At 38.5% G+C, this 17541-nt stretch overlaps 1 protein-coding gene across 1 annotated transcript; it reads right to left on the bottom strand.

The window, feature by feature from the left end:
* Positions 1-5850: 5850 nt before the first annotated feature.
* Positions 5851-16745, bottom strand: LOC122639179 (stearoyl-[acyl-carrier-protein] 9-desaturase 6, chloroplastic-like). The gene is made up of 4 exons (XM_043832004.1): positions 16669-16745; positions 16321-16519; positions 7559-8110; positions 5851-6417 (listed from the first exon to the last, which is right to left on the bottom strand). The coding sequence occupies exons 1-4, from the start codon at positions 16743-16745 to the stop codon at positions 5851-5853; spliced, it is 1395 nt and encodes a 464-aa protein (XP_043687939.1).
* Positions 16746-17541: the final 796 nt, after the last annotated feature.

Here is a 17541-nt window from a genome sequence, read left to right as displayed (position 1 = left end):
CGCAGCTGGGGCGATAATTTTCCACTCTCCTTATTACTATTCGAAGAGGAGGGAGGGTGGGGAAGGTGGTATCAACTTTAGTTAGTAAGTACGCATATAATATACGTATTATATATATATCCGAACATTTGGATGAAAAATATTTTCGTTCTCGTACTTTCTCGTATTTTTATAAAAAAAATATATCTTTTAATCGATCGAATATTATACTCGTATAATTTGGGTATCATATGGTTTATATTTTTTAAGTTTTAATCCTAATGTTTAGAAAAAAAAAAAAAAAAAAAAACCCAAAGAGATTCAAAGAAACGATGCTTCACACTTTCACTTTCCCTTTTGCGATTTGCGTTGAACACTCGAAGTCTCGAACCCTAGCAGGCAGCACCGCATCAGCAGCCCCCCTCCATCTCCAATCATCCTTCTCATCTTCGTTCAACAGCCACCTGCGATCGTCAAAGCTTCGACGGCGACGGCAACAGTGACGGTAGCGGCGACATTTCTCCTTTGTGGTTAGTATCCCTTTCTTTATTTCTTCTTCCACTGTTGTTCTTCGTCACCATCTCCGTTCAACATCCATCATCATCTTATTCCTCACCATCTCTGTTGTTGTTCCTCATAAGTTTGATAGTAGATGTCAAATAAAACCTGCAAACCCATATAACAGAGACAAGCAACATACTGAAATCTAAGTAGAATTTATGCAAATGTTGACATTAGATATCAACGATTGATGGTTTCCTTCTTTATGACATGAAGGATTTGTTATTGTTAGAGACTATTTTATGGGACTTGTTCTTATTAGAGACTATTTTTATGAGATTTGTTCTTATTAGAGACTATTTTATGGGGTTTTCATGGTTCCAGAACAAATTATGTCTTATTTTTTTTTATGTTTGATGAGATGTAATAGACTATTATATTGATATTTTATGGTTTAGAGACTACTTTATTGATATTTTGGTATGTTAAATGATAATCTTAGAGATGTAATATAGGATATTATATTATTGTGTTTATTTTAGTTCATAAAATCATGATATTATTTTGTTTATTAGGTGGTGAATGCATGTTACATAATGAATATATGCCCCTTTTTTTAAAAGTATTATTGCCTTCTATGCCGTATTATACACGTATTAAACATGTATCGTATTATTATCGTATGTGTTTTATTAAGCCGGATTTTTAAAAATATTATTACTGTCTAGTCCGTTTAATTGCCGTACGTATCTGTTCCCGTTCAATTGCCATTCCCGAACTTACTAACTAAGGTACCAACTAGTAATAGCAATGAACTTTTACTCACCAAAATTATCACGTACGTTAAGCACTGTTCACTTCTTTCTGTTGATTCGTACAATACCCATATGATACGATCTGATCATAGTTTCAGTATCCGATTTGATGTCAAAACTAGTATCAGTCCATATCTTGGGGTATAAAAAAAAATCGGTATTAGATCGGTATTGTGCCCAGCAGAATCATCACACACCACCATGGCGCCAGCATAACCATCAAATTGCTATCATGCCGCCATAGCACTAAATCACTAAGTCGTCATATCGTCTCGCCATGGTGCTATGTCGCCAATTCATCGAGAATGACGTTATATCACTAAATATCAGTCATGACATTATATCGCCCAATCATTGTTGTGATGCCATATTGTCAAATTGCCAGTCATGATGTTATACGGTCAAATCGTCGCTATGGTGTCATCTCGCCAAATCCCTATTATGGCATCATATCGACAAATCGCAATCATGGTACCATATCGCTAAATCATAAATGATCAAATTGTCATCATGATGACACATCACTGAATCGTATATCACCAAATCGCCATCATGACCAGTATTAGTATCTATGTCAATTGATAATGATATGACCAATGCTTCGTATCGTGTCAATGTCCCATATTAGTTCAATATTGATATCAGTGTCGACTGAGAGTGATATTGTATGCGCTGTCGTATCTATGACGAATCAATATCGACCAAGAGAAAGGTTAGAGAGAGAGAGAGAGAGAGAGAGGTTGAAAAAATAAAACATTAGTAGCAAGAATGAGAAGAGGAAAAAAAAAAAAAAAAAAAAATGGGATAATCTGTTTGTAACCAGAGTGGGGAAAATGATCCTCTCCAATTCCTTTTAGCTCATTTACCAAAAAAAAAAAAAATTCCTTTTAGCTCGGCAGTGCGGCACTACTAGGTGGAGATGTCGACATGTGACAGCTCAGACACATGGAAGTGCTTGGATGTCCGAACTGCCATGTGTTGACATGTACACCTAGTACTGCCACACTGTCGAACTTTAGAAATTGAAGAAAATAATTATCCCAAAAGTGGTTACAAGTGACATTTATAGCAAATTTTTATTTCTTTTTTACCCTTGTTATATTTCTTTCTCTCTTTCCATAAATATTTTTTGGACATTTTGGATCGTGCTCCAGCCTTGGAGTTTAACCATATTAAGAATGATTTTGTCTTCTCTCTTACTGTCCCCTTAAGTCGCCTTTTGTTCGTAAACTCTTTGTAAATCTTTTGTAAATCTTTTGTCGGTTTAATATATTTTATTTTCTTTTTCATGAATTTTTTTTTTTGTGATTTGGTTGCCCTCTCCCTTTCCGACGACCTGACACATGCGTTGGCTGGATCGTGAAGCACACTCAGACGAACCTTTATCCCCTCAAGTACAATACACCCTCAAGTGCACCAAAAAGGTACATCTGACCGTGCACATGCACTTGGGGGAGTGTTTTAAACAAAATCACTTTAAGGTTCACCGTCAGATGTACTTTTTTGGTGCACTTGAGGTGTATTATACTTGAGGTGATAAAAATTCCACTTAGACTCTCTAGATCTACGATAGCGGCAAAATGGTTCACATCTCTGGCTCCTCCTCCCGCCTTCTGATCGCGTCCCAAGTTCAAACAGATATTTAAATACCATGGGCATGGATAGTCATCCAGATTCAAAGTTCAGAGGAAATAAAACCCCTCATTGGTTGAAGTGTGCAAATTCCTTTTCACGGTGACCTTGTAGAAAATCCTCCCTACAAAAATATTTGCACGTACCTCATAAATCAAAACCTTCGCTTTCTTGTGACTCATCATCTTCTCAACCCTTTTTAGAATAGTTTGTCTTCTATACTAACCATGTGAACCCCATATAGGCTCCATATAAATGATACCATTTTCCAACCCCTTATTGGTTGAAGTGTGCAGATTCCTTTTCATAGTGCCCTTGTAGAAAATCCTCTCTACAAATATATTTGCACCTCATAAATCAAAACCTTCACTTGCCAGCCACCCACCATCTTCTGAACCCTTTTTAGAATTGTTTCGATGAGGACAGAATTTTGCTGCTACATTTGTAGTAGGAATGTTCCTGCTGCAAGGCTAGCAACTAAGGAAATAGAATCTTAAAGGGTATTTTAGAAAATACTAAAATCTAAGAGGATATTTATGAACCCAAAAGAGAAGTGAATTATTCTATTTCCTTGGCTACAAGTATAGCAGCAAAATTTATTCCTTTTGATATAATATGCACCTTTTTTTTTTTTGGGGTGCGATTAAATCTATTCATTGATCTGGTTCAAAAAGGGGGTTACAATGTTCAAGAGCTCCCTTGGAAAAGGGGGCTCCCAACAGCAATTCAAAGGGCAAGAGAGGGCCCACTTAGCTAAAGAATGGGCTACACCATTTCCAGCCCCACTTTCATGGACAAAATCACAGAAATTGAAGTGCACCTTAGGATCATCACTTTTGGACAAATAACACTTTTGAATCACGCCATGCCTACACATTACCCCCTTCATGGATAAAACTTTAGCCCACCTAGTAGCCTTATGGACCTAGATGTCTCTCCACCACTCTCTCCTTTGAACCATCCTTCCAAGGCCCACCACCAGTTGCCAAAAACCCCTATTTGGTGGAAGAACGGATTGTCCAAGGGTTGAGATTCTTAGGACTGGGCTAAACTTTGACCGGGTCTGGGCTGAGGCCTTGAGTTGAGCGAGTTTGGATCTGCTACCCACATGGGGACGGGTGGGACAGATCTGAACCCTTCATGGGGATGTGGGACCCACCTCTAAGGTGTGGAACCCACTACCCATGAAGGAGTCAGATCTGTCCCCACCCGTCCCCATGTGGGTAGCTGATCCGGATTCGAGTTGAGCCCTGCTTGGCCATGCTGTCCGTATAGATGTCTGGCCTTATTTATAGTAGTCACATTCTTTATTCATTCTTCTAAGTTTTTAATGGACAAAAAAACTCTTTTTCTTTTCTTTAAGGGAAGGAAAAGGATTTAGAAAGTACACTTATTTTATAATCCCACATTGATAATTTAAGAAGAAATAAAAGGATTGAGAATCTGTAAATAAGGAGAGTTGGTGAATATTTTCAACCCCACGGCTCTGTTTGTTTCGGCTTACATGGAGTAATTTACATGTAAAATTTTCCATAGGTTCTGTTTGTGTCGATGCAAAATACTTGGTAAAACAAATTTTACGGTAAATTCACATTTAATGTTTTTTGTTTCGTACGTTGGTAAATGTTCATTGGCATAAAATTTTACAAGAGCCTACCCAAATCTGAAAAATGGGACGGAAAATTTTATCCTAAAATTTGTCAATAAAATTTTCACCGCATAAGTGTCAGTAACTTTGGTCTTAGATGACTAGAGGAGGGAAGAGTTGGGAAAACTATGGGGAAGAAGATGGAGAACTCAGATGGTGACCTCGTGGCACTCTCCTCATTTTCAAAGAGGCAAGCCCGACACTTTTATGGTGAAAAATTTACTAACAAATTTTAGGGTAAAAGTTTCCATCCCATTTTCCGGAAAAAGGTAGACTATTGTAAAATTTTATGCCAATGAACATTTTTCAACTTACGAAACAAACAGCAAAAAATGTGATTTTACCGTAAAATTTGTTTTACCAAGTATTTTACATCGAAACAATCAAAGCCCAAGGGAATAACTTTGTTGGAAAAATCAAAACTTTACAATTAAAAGATCATGAGACCAACTCTCCTTGGAGAGGCACATTAAAAAAAAGCAGGTTATTATTAGACTAACAAAATGGTCTAATGATAAAACAGAGCAAGCCCTGCTCTGCTAGCCTTGTGCCTGGGAGGGATGGTCCTGGGCTGAAATATCTCAACCTGATATAGGTTGGACCAGGCTTGGGCTGACCTAGTTTTTTCTAAAACCCAGCCCAACCTGGCCTTATTGCACCCATCCTAGCCTTGTTGGACACTTGGACCCTAGGTTGGGCCTGGGCTGAAATTTAACTTCATTGTTCTTTAAAATAATCCCCCCACCAACAATCAAGCCTGGATTACTCCTTGAAGATCCATCAACCCACATCCTTTAATTTCTGTACTTATTTATCAATCTTCTCCGCGAGGAACGGATGAAAGCATCGATGCGGTTGCTTGAAGGGCTTAAGCTTCAGAAAAATGATGGAAGGCCCAACCTGTTTAAATTGGTCGTTATAATTACTTTCTTTTCATAAAAAAACTTTTATGTATAGCAAACAACTTTAGAGCTGCATACTCCAATCTACCAGAAACTTTAATTGGTTTAACTAATCAATTCACTCACCCTTCAGATCTGTAGCTTAATTGGTTGTTCATCAAAGAAGCTTATAAAATCATTGTTCTCACAGAGTGAGCTTATTATCTTTATTATTCTAGATTGTATTTAAAGCTGTGTTTGGTATGCAATCTAGGAATGCATTCTATGTCCATTTCACATTCTCGGACGATAAAAACAACTATTTTTATCATTCGAGAATGCCAAATCAACTTAGAATGCATTCCTAGAATGCAAACCAAACGCTGCGTAAGAATTACAGAATGAGCTCCTTGTTGAAGATCCAGCTAAAGCGCAGGGTTTGTGGCTTCTTCTTCTGGGCCCGTCCTTCGACTCGTTCTTGTACCTTTCGAATCTTGTGTGGTAATCCACAAACGAAATCCTGGGCTTTGTGGGCTTTACTGTTGAGGCCCACAAGCTTCTCTAGTTTCCATCGCTCAATAAGGAAGTCCAATATATCCGCATAGTCTGCGATGGTGTAGATGCCGAGTTTCTGTGCGACAATGGAGAAATGGTTGAAGAGATTGGGGTTCTCACCATCGTACATCAGGTGGGCTGGCATTGTGATGTTCTGACCCAACATGTCAGAAATTGCTAGCATGGTGTCTGTGGGGTCCACCTCTAATAGTTTCTCCACCATCATTTGATAGGCATTTTCATGCCGTTTTTCGTCCGCTGCGATCGTGCCACATATACGTGCTAGCACAGGGTCCCCTCTCTGCCTCGCCAACCGAGCTGTATTGCCATGTGTTATGAATGTCGCTCGTTCTTGGAATGATGTGTACACGAGTCCAGTGTATGGAGTGATTTCTGATGCTACAGTCTGTCATTGGGCAAAAATAGACGTACAAAGAGCATGCATACATGCATGTCAAAATCTTAGTTGACCAGATAATAGACACAACATTATGAATCATGCTTCATGATATGCTATGTCAATTGTTATCATGCAAAATTACTAAAACTCCCTTATACTTGCCTTATAATTACTCAAAATGTTCTACTCATAACTTCTTTTCTGATTTCCCGAAAATTGGGGATAGGGGTGGAGATAGACCGATAGGGGTCAAGTTGGGGAGGGGGGGGGGGTGTTGGTAAGGGGTGGGAGTGGGGGGGAGTTGTAGAAGATGGGGACGGCGAGTTAGAAGGGGAGAGAGTTGGTAAGGGGTGGGAGTGGAGAGAGTTGTAGAGGGTGTGGGCGACAAATTATAAGGGGAGGGGATGAGGGGTTTGGTAAGGGGTGGGGGGAGTTGTAGAGGGTGGTGGCGGTGAATTCTAAAGGGAGAGAGTGTTGCAGAGGGGTTGCGTAGAGGGGGTGGGAATGAGGGTGGGGTAGGGGTGAGGGTTGGGAGATGCAAGTGAAAGGATCAAGGCACGGTTTTAGTTTACAGTATTTGTGATGGGATCGATCAACCACTGATACCAATACTAATATCGATATCGATACCAATACCGTTTTGACCTATTGATTTGTATTGGTCTGATTCTTATTTATTTATTTTTTTTAGGTGGGGGGGGGGGGGGAAGAGGAGGGGCTAAGGAAAAAAGGTTTTGTCCAATTCTTGATGAAAACATTTTTTCATTAAAAAAACCGCATTCATACTGAATCGATCAAGTACCGATCAAGTACCGATCAAGTACCGATATCGATCTAGTAATATGATCGAGAGGTAATTTAAGAAATTTAAAAGTATAAGAAGTGAAAAAGAGTTGGAAGTTGTTTTCTTTTTAAAGGAAAAAAAAAATTTGAAGACCAAAGAGTTAAAAAGGATCATCTACGGAAATGTGTCTCCCATGCTTAGACACAGGATGAAGCGAATGGTAGCCTTGTACGAAATGAAGGGTGAAAATTCTGTTTTTATCAATGCTTTTTTGCATGCTCCCATTAGCCATCATGCTAGTGCAGGGTCCATATTTTTTTCATATTTTTTTAATGAAGTATCTTATAGTATTACTTAACTCACCATGCCTGAACCAATAAGGTTCTGTATAGTACGCTCGATCATAGGCATGTTGACACGTCCAGACAAATATAAATACTTGTTGAGCAGATCACCGTGCCGGTTCTCTTCTGCGGTCCAAGATCTGATCCAAACAGCCCAAGCATCCGGGCTGGTTCCGGTCTCATCTTTAACCCCTTCACTTCGGTTGAGAAGAGACATGTAGGTGGGCAAAGCCTCTTCTGTGATCAAGTCACCAACCAATACTACCAAGTAATCGTCAGGCAATTCTGCTGTTCGCTTACGTAATTCCAGAACTTGCTCCACAAATTCATCAGACGGCAACGATGAGTCCGGCAACAAATCGTGCGGCTGCCAGCTTTTCTCCACTGGTTTTAGTAGTGGCAGAATATTTTCTCCCGCCCACCCGCTAAGTGATTTGAGCAGCTCCACCTTCTCTGGTGGCGATGTGACAGTGTTGGGGATCGGCCGAGATGCCGGTGGCCCAGCCACAGCAAAGACTGTTCGCCGCCGCGGGAATCTAGTGATTCCGGTGTCTGGGGTCTTGGGTTTGACCTGATAATCTGTGAGATTCCGGCATTTTCCGGTGAAGGAGAGGTGCAGTGGGTGGGACAGGATATGTGAATATTCCATTTTGAATATAAAAAGTACAAACTCTATGTAAAGGATAGAGCCAAGTGGTCTGTAGAGGCTTGGGCTGGGGAGAAATGAATGGGAGGATTCTCTATATATTAGAGTTCCAAGTAATGAACTTTATCTTTCTATCCAAAAAAAAAAAAAAAAAAACTTGATATAAATTCCATTCCTACTATGGTTTGAGGTGTCGGTATCGGATTGGCCGATACGATTGATACCGCATGGTTTTGAAGGTAACCAATATCGATACATGACCGAATAATCAATCTCGTATCGGAAACACAGTACCGACAAGGGGTGAAATAGTAAAAAAAAATTTGTTTTAAGGAAAACTAGGGATAAATTTGTTCGATACGATCAGTCCGTGCTGATACTGTTTCGATTTTTAAGGTAATCAATACCCCATCCAATACCATGCACTAAAACCATGATTCCTAATATTTCGATCTTTCCATTGTGTTTGTTAATTGGTTGTTAGATATGCCCTTTTTAATCATAAATTCAAATAGCTCGGTTGGAGACTCATAAGTAAGTCGAGTACCAATCCTTATGCGCATAATCAGCTCTTGTAAAAATAACTGGAGAATTTTTATTGGAACCAAAGTGAAAAATTAAGATTTGACACTGTTTGTTTAAAAGTAAAATGCCAAAAAAAAAAGAGGACATTTAAAAAATAGAAAAAACTTACATAGAGACAAATTTTCATGTAAATATTATTTGCATAGAAAATTTTCAAAAAACATAAACAGGCCTTTGCGAAACTTGACATGTAAACCGAGACCATTAAGTCTACTTATCCATAAAATTTCAGATTGATTTAATTTGCCACTTGGAAGATATTTATGTTCATACAGAGATACCCTCTAGAGTTGTGAATTGGAAAATCTTCTCCAAACATGGACAAAGAGTAGGCTTCTCTTAAATATCAATGGAAATTGATTTACTTCTTTGTAAAGAGCTATCTTCCTCATCTACCCAAATTATTTTTTTTAACCTTTTCATATAAAGAAAATAACAGTTTAATCATACGAAGAAAACCAAGAAGCAACAATTCTTCCACGATAACTGAGAATGAGAATTGGTATTCAAGATAAAACAACCATTGGCTTCCTCACGTATTATTACTTAAGACAAAAAATTTCATGTAAATATTATTTGCATAGAAAATTTTCAAATAACATAAACAGGGCCTTTGCGAAACTTGACATGTAAACCGAGACCATTGGGTCTACTTATCCATACAATTTCAGATTGATTTAATTTGCCACTTGAAAGATATTTACGTTCGTACAGAGATACCCTCAGTTTAATCATACGGAAGCAACAATTCTTCCACGACAATTGAGAATGAGAATTGGTATTCAAGATAAAACAACCATTGGCTTCCTCCGGTATTATTATTTAAGACCAAAAATTTCATGTAAATATTATTTGCATTGAAAATTTTCAAATAACATAAACAGGGCCTTTGCGAAACTTGACGTGTAAACCGAGACCATTGGGTCTACTTATCCATAAAATTTCAGATTGATTTAATTTGCCACTTGGAAGATATTTATGTTCATACAGAGATACCCTCTAGAGCTGCGAATTGGAAAATCTTCTCCAAACATGGACAAAGAGTAGGCTTCTCTTAAATATCAATGGAAATTGATTTACTTCTTTGTAAAGAGCTATCTTCCTCATCTGCCCAAATTATTTTTTTTAACCTTTTCATATAAAGAAAATAACGGTTTAATCATACGAAGAAAACCAAGAAGCAACAATTCTTCCACGACAATTGAGAATGAGAATTGGTATTCAAGATAGCACAACCATTGGCTTCCTCTGGTAGAACAAGTGCACTCTTCTACTACGTCCTTTCAAGTTTTACAAAGTTGTGTTCAAACTCAAAACAAACTTTGAAAGAGAATCAATAATCTTACCTTAACCAAAAAAAAAAAAAAACACCTTTTGGGATGGTGTGTGGTTTGTGTGATTATACTTTCATAAAAAATAAAAAAAAAAGAAGAAGAAGAAAGATAGTTGTTTGTTGGACACAAACACACACACACAAAACAAACTTTCAAAGAGAATCAATAAAAGAAGGCTGTTAAAGAAGAAAAAATAGTAGATTGTTGGACACACATACACAAAACAAATTTTTAAAGAGAATCAGTAAAAGAAGGCGCTCTTAAAGAAGAAAAATAGTAGTTTGTTGGACACACACACATACAAAGCAAACTTTCAAAGAGAACAAGCAAAAGAAGGCTCTTAAAGAAAAAAAATAGTAGTTTGTTGGACACACACATACACTTACAAAACAAACTTTCAAAGAGAATCAGTAAAAGAAGGCTCTTAAAGAAGAAAAATAGTAGCTTGTTGGACACACAAACACACACACTAGAAGAGAGAGTGAAAGGGGGGAATAAGGAACTTAGAATATCACATTTAAAGTGTCCTCCATTAATACAGAAGATGTACCCTTGGAAACACCTATCCAAATGGGTCAAAAAATGTGCCTCTTGGAGAGAGAAGAGACAAAAACTAGTTTATATTGATGTCTGACGCATTTTGGTCGGAAAAAATTTCACTGCTACACTTGTAGCAGGGATGTTCCTGCTACAAGGCTAGCAGCCAAGGAAATAGAATAATTCACTGCTACAACTGTAGCAGCAAAATTTTGTTCATTTTGGTCGACATATAATATACAATCGCGGACATCATCAATGCGTCAGACGACACACGAGCGACATCAGTAAAAGCTCATTCACATCGGACAAAGACGTTTGTTAGTTTTTGACAAACCCCGAATCTAAGTGGCCTCCATCCAACGTTCAATAAACAAATGCCGATGTTAGAAACTGAATTTCTCATTTGATAAGCCTGACTGCCGGCAAAAAAAAACCACACACATTAGTACCCCCACCTCGCCCCGGCTTGGATAGGCTTTGTTTGCATACATGTTAGCCTTTCTTTCATGGAACCTACCCTTGTAATTCCCATTCTAATATGTAAACCTCACTTCACTCTCTTAGGCCCCGTTTGTCCGTCGGATAAAAAGGGATAGAAAACTTGGGAGGATGGGACCCACATGTTGTGGGTTGACTTGATAAGAAAAGGAAAGGAAAGGAAAGGAAATAATGGAAAATGCATTTAATGGGCTTGTCTGAAAATTTCCTATCCCATATATTCAAACACACACATCCTTGGCATTTTGTGGAAAAATAGTACACTTTTCCGACCCCTTTTTGCCTATCTCACTTTTATCCGGCAAACAAACGGGCCCTATATATTCATCATGGGACTAAAGTTCTCCCACTTATTTGCTTTGCAAAAAGTAACATAAAAAGATCTTGGGTTCAACACTTTTGAGAGATAAGATGAGTGAAACACAGAAAGAAGTACTTTGAAACTTTTTTTATTTAAACTCATTTAAGACCAACAAAACCTATAAAAAAATATTGAAAATTTTTTTTTGGTGAAAAATAGATTTACTGAAATTGAGAACCATGTGTAAAGCTATTAGCTTCAAATACACAAAGTCTATGAAGCCAAGGAATGAAATTTGCCAATCTGTCGTATACATGATAGACAGTGCCTTCCTTGCCAGGGCATCTACAATACTGTTCAGAGCCCGTGGAATGCAAGAGAAAGAAATTGATGCAAAAAAAGCACATTGATGCCTAATGTCATTGATTACCGCTGCCACCTCCAAGGGTGGGAACCGATTACCAATGTGAAGCAAATCAATGATCTCCTTATATTAGACTCAACTAGAAGATGTGTGAATCCTAGAGCAATAGCCTGTGACAATGCAGTTCTGATTGCCACTGCCTCCCCTTGGATAGCTGAACTGAAAAGATAAGGAGCAGAGATAGCCTTAACTTGGCTTCCCAAGTGATCTCTAAAGATGAAACCCAAACCCCCAGCCGAGGTCCCTTGAGGAAGTGCTGCATCGCAATTTACTTTGATGAAACCTAGAGCGGGGGGCATCCTTGTAACATTCGCTGCATTCATAGGACCAATCGATGGTGCATCTCATCGATGACCCTTTGTAGATGTTGTCGAGAACTCAATATAGGCTTTCTCAGCTACCAAAATCACTTCTTGAGGAGTCCATGCTTTGACGTTGAAAGTTAAATCATTTCTTCCATGCCAAAGATACCAATAAAGAAAGGATGCTCGCGCTAACAACTCTTGAGCAAACTTCTTATCACTCCGATAAAAGGCATCCCAACTTCCCAATATGTCACCAACATAGACAAGCATGTATAAGCAAATGTGATCCTTGGTGTAGATAAATAAAGATAGGTCCATTTTGGATGTTGTGAAGCCACATTGAAGCAAGACCTATGACAAATGTTGAAACTAGGCATGAGGCCCCTGTTGGAGACCATATAGAGACTAGTGGAGGTGACGCACATGATTAAGTCGTGTGGAATCAACAAAGCCAGAAGGCTGAGTTATATAGACCTCCTCATCTAGGACACCATGGAGGAAGGCATTATAAACATCAATTGCCTGATGAGCCAATTTTGAGATACAACCAAGGAGAGAATGGTTTGAATGGTGGTGAGTTTCACAATAGGGCTAAATGTGTCTATGTAATCAAGGCCATGCTATTGGTGAAAGCCCATGGTAACGAGGTGTGCCTCGTGGCGTTCTCGGGTGCCATCAGCCTTATGTTTGATATGGTAAACTCACTTGCAGCCAACAGATTCATATCTGTCTGTGGGGAATTCGAAAAAAGAGACCCAGTGCCATTAGTCATTAGTGCACAACTTTGGGAATATAAGGGATAATTTCATATTTTCCGTCAAAAGCTTTATGAAAGTTGTTTTTCTTTTTTGAAAAAAAACAAAAATAAAAAGGATCACATAATGTAAAGGTCCAAGTGGATACCCTTGGTTCTATTCTGTTTCCCACAAAAATAAAAAAAAACCATTTTTAGTACTCGAAGGTCGTCCCAAGCATGAGTGTTGTCTAAAGACGCAGTTGGGTCGTACTGGGCCTGGGTTTTCAGCCCAAGCATCCTCATCCCAGCCCAGGTTGTCCAGAATCCAGATTCATGGTCGGTTGGTTTGGAAGGGAAATCATCAGATGGAATTAAATAAGAGAAAGAAAATGAAAGTTTCTATAGCCAAACAAATAATGATTGTTTAATTTTTTTTTTTTTTTTTTTGATAAAGATTGTTTTATTAAGAGCAAATTACTTAGATCTCTCCTGGACTTTATAATTAAGGGAACCTCCCTTGCCCTTCTGATACCTATTCAGAGCTCTCCCATTTTTTAAACTTGGTTTCACTTAGCCTAAGTCTATTAACGGTGTTAATAAAAAAATTGTTGTGACCAAAATACCCTTCTGTTTCTTCCTCTTCCTCTTTCTGCTTCTTCCTCCTGTAACCCCATCAACTCACCCTTTCCTTTTCCCTTTCTTCCTCTTCCACTTCCTCTTGCTCTTCCTCTTCTTCTTCTTCTTCTTCTTCAAATCCACCGGCTACCACCCCTCTGCAACCCCATTCCCTTGGCAGAGAAATAGAGAAACAGAAAAATTAAACGCGATTACTTCGATTCATGCATCTATACACTCGAGATTCATCACTCATGTACTAATAATTAGCTCAAGACGAGCAAGATCAATTCTGGATAAATTAAATTTCCGAAATTGAAAATTTGTAACCAAAGTGTTCATATACTAAAAGTCAAAATATCTAAGATCAGAACTACTATAGACAGTATGGATCTGTGACCCCAAACAGAGCAAGATCGAGCCCTTTATGTTTTAGCTGGAGATAAACCTCCTCTTCTCGAATCATTCTGATCCTCTCATCTTTCTGCTCTAAAACCTGCAACTTCAAGCCATTATCAGCGCTGAAGAAAGAAAAAGAAAGCATGCTTTCACTGAAATCTAACAAGAATCATTTAAGATCCCCATTTCTGTTCAATGCTTCAAAGCTTCAAAGACAGACTCAGATAATTCATCAAGGTATCGATTAATCAAATTACTTCTATATCTTTTTAAGTTACTTTGATGCGTATAAGTGTTAAAACTTTAATGGTGGAAATCTAGAAAAGTTTTTGCAAGGAAGCTTACGGTGATAGGGTGTCAAGAAGAAGCTAATAAGAAGGAAAGGAGGAGTTTCTTGAGCCTTGAAGAGGCTGGTTTAGTTGAAATTTCTGGTCTGGGAACTCACGAGTGCTTCCTATGTCGATTAACAGTAATGCCAAACGAACCCTATATATCGATTACTAGATTTCATTCTCAATATTTTTTTTCTTCTTCTTGCATATTCTTCTGTTAATTTGTGATACATGGTGACTTTGCTTAATCATAACTAAAAACGAAAAAAAAGAGAGGTGGAAAAAATGGAACGGCCATGGAATTACAAAATAAAACTCGGTAACGACCCGGAGAAGTTGAGCGAGATTAGGGAACTCGGGTGGGTTTTGCAGACATGGACCATATATTGTTCATTTGTTGGTAAACTGTGTGAGTTTGGTGTTTGCTGAAAATTGGCGGTGAGTGATTCGGTTAAGTAGAGCGAGAAATATTGTTTCTTTGTTTACCTTTTAGAAGATCAGAAACTTCAATGGCTTATCCGATGCAGATCTATTTGATCCAAAACCCATTAGAGAACGAAGAGAAGTAGAGATGAAGAACTATCAGAAGACAGGGAGAAAGAAAACGAATACCCTGAAAGAGGAGAGAAGAGAGTGTCGAGAAAAGAATAGAAGAACTGTAAGATGGGATCTGAGCTCTCATAGGGATGGGAGCAGGTGGAGGAGAGTAGGGGTTGTGTCCTGCGTAAATGGGGTTGTAGAGGGATTTTTATCCGCTCCAGTACTGGAGGCGCTGCTGTGCACATCATGCGGATAAAAATTCGTTGCAGAGGGGTTGGGACCAAGTGGACCTGCGTGGATGAGGTTGCAGAGGGGTTTGGAGCAAGTGGATTTGCAAGAGAAAGAAGAAGAAGAAAGGGAAAGGATATAAGGGTAATAGGGTAAATTCCTAAATGGAAAATAACTCTACTTGTCAGGATTCTTAGGTTTTTCAAATTTATCTGTTAACTGATGTTAAATTACTATCGCACTTGGGTGAAGAGAAACCAAGTTTGAAAAGTAGGGGAGGTCTAAGTAGTTGTCAGAAGGACAGGGGAGGTTCCTTGAATTGTCAGAAAGGTCAGGAGAGGTCTAAGTAATTTGCTCTTTAATTAACTTAAGGGAGAGGGTTGGATATGCCGTCAGCTTTGGTAAATTTGCGGCATGCATCAATCACAGGGCTGGAGGTAGGAAACCAATTGGATCTTTTCCAAAGGGGGAAGAGAGGATGACGCATGATGGACACCCTGGTGGTGTGCCCAACCTTTTCCTTCAATTAAAACACTTTCCAATTTTGGTCTTTTCCCTTAATTAAAATACAATTAGGAACATTTTAGAGGCTATCAGCTCGTTGTTCCTTGCATCCGTGGCTCACTGGCTCTGATTTCTTCTCAAATCTGAGGTAAGCCTCTGATTTTACTACTACCTTTCCTCTATTTGTTACTCCATGTTTGCTGTTTGTTCTTGTTACTCTTTTGCCAAGCCAAATACAACAACAAACGAGTCAATTTCAAATTCCAGTTTCACTAATCCTCAAATGTGAACCTTAAGCAAGAAGAAGAAGAACAGCACAAGTCAAAACCTTCATATTCATCCCCGAGAACTCAACCCAATCAATGATCATAGAGAGTCAAAAGAAAGAGGGGTGGGTGTGGGGGATAATAATCCAGGAAGAGAACAGTACGATACTTTTATTTGCTGAAACGAAATCGTTGGGACATCGCATGGGAAGTGGTTGAGAGTTTTCTCATATATTGGATTTGGAGGTAACATAAAAAATTTTGGAGAAATAGGATACATGTAGCCGATCCTATCTAATTAAGATAAGGCTGAGTTCCACTATCCTAGGGTTCACAAACCTCTCTTAGGGTTTTAGTATGTTCCAAAATACCCTCTCGATACTCATTCCCGCCCTCTCCTGGCCCTCGATGAACGAGATCCCATTCACCATGGGTGGAGGGAAACTCGCTACAAAATTATGTATCTTGTTTAATTAGAGATGTACATACTACATAGTAGACAAGAAAAGTGAAAGTCCAAGAATTTACCAGCTTGACTCTTTGTTGTAGGTGTAACTTGTCATCATCAGTTTGGTCATCATCCCACTCCAACGCATTGAACCATTTTTCTCCTACCACAGTTTCCCTCAGCTTTGTTGCAGTCTTTGGATTCACAGGAAGCCTTTTCAAATTGGGGCTTCCCAGAATTTTCAATGTTTCCAATGAAGCCCCAATCATGGCTGTGTAACTGAGGAAACAATACCATAGTCTTGCATGTGATGATGGCCTCCTCTTCCTCCTTTTCATCTATGTCATGATGATGATCGTCCACAGATATTATTTCCTCCAGCTTTGAGCAATAACTAATATCCAATTCTTCTCGTTGTAGGAGATCACCTTGGGCCAAACTCATTGGTAGGATGTGATTCAAGCTTTGACAATAATAGATTTTTAGGACCCTTAGTCGAGGACATGGTTTTAGTGTACGGTATCGGAACAGATATCGGTGACCCGCAAAATTGATACGGTATCGGTCTAGATCGGTTGTATTGGACATAAATGCCCCTGAATTTCTTTAAAAAATGAATTTTCTGACCATTTTACCCGTTGTTCGTACCATACTATCGATACGGTATTGGCACGGTATCAATATCGGTGACTAATAAAACCGATACGTATCACCCAATACAAGCGATATGATACCGATACTTAGAACCATGGTTGAGGAAACAGTACTACTATAATCTTCTTGCACATGATGATGGCCTCCTCCTCTTTTTCATCAGCTATGTCATGATGATGATGATGATCATTCACAAATATTATTTCCTCTAAATTTTTGCAATTACTAATATCCTATACTTCTAGTTGTAGGAGACCTGCTTGGGGCCAAACTCATTGGTAATATTTGCTTCAAGCTATCACAAGAATAGATGTGTAGGGGCCTTAGGTTGCCAAAAATTATAAATATTCATTAAAAATAAAATAAATTTAAAAAAAATCATAAAAACTCACATCTTTTATCATACATAAATACATAACCATAGAAAGAAATCCGATCCATTGCAATTTATTTTACCCATTAATACAATATTTGAAGCAAATTGAGCAATACCTATCACTTTTAATTTTTTTTTTTCTTCTTTTACTCTTTATTCCTAAAGAAGAAAGCAATCTGTATCTTTTCAGCTTTTTCTTTTTTTTTTTCTCTTCCTTCCAGCGTGACTGACAGTGCCTAGACAAAAGAGAAGGCAAACGTCTCTAATGTCT

The sequence above is a fragment of the Telopea speciosissima genome, chromosome 9, assembly GCF_018873765.1.
Source record: "Telopea speciosissima isolate NSW1024214 ecotype Mountain lineage chromosome 9, Tspe_v1, whole genome shotgun sequence".
In the NCBI taxonomy this organism is placed as follows: domain Eukaryota; kingdom Viridiplantae; phylum Streptophyta; class Magnoliopsida; order Proteales; family Proteaceae; genus Telopea; species Telopea speciosissima.
This window is presented reverse-complemented; position numbering and strand designations above follow the sequence as displayed.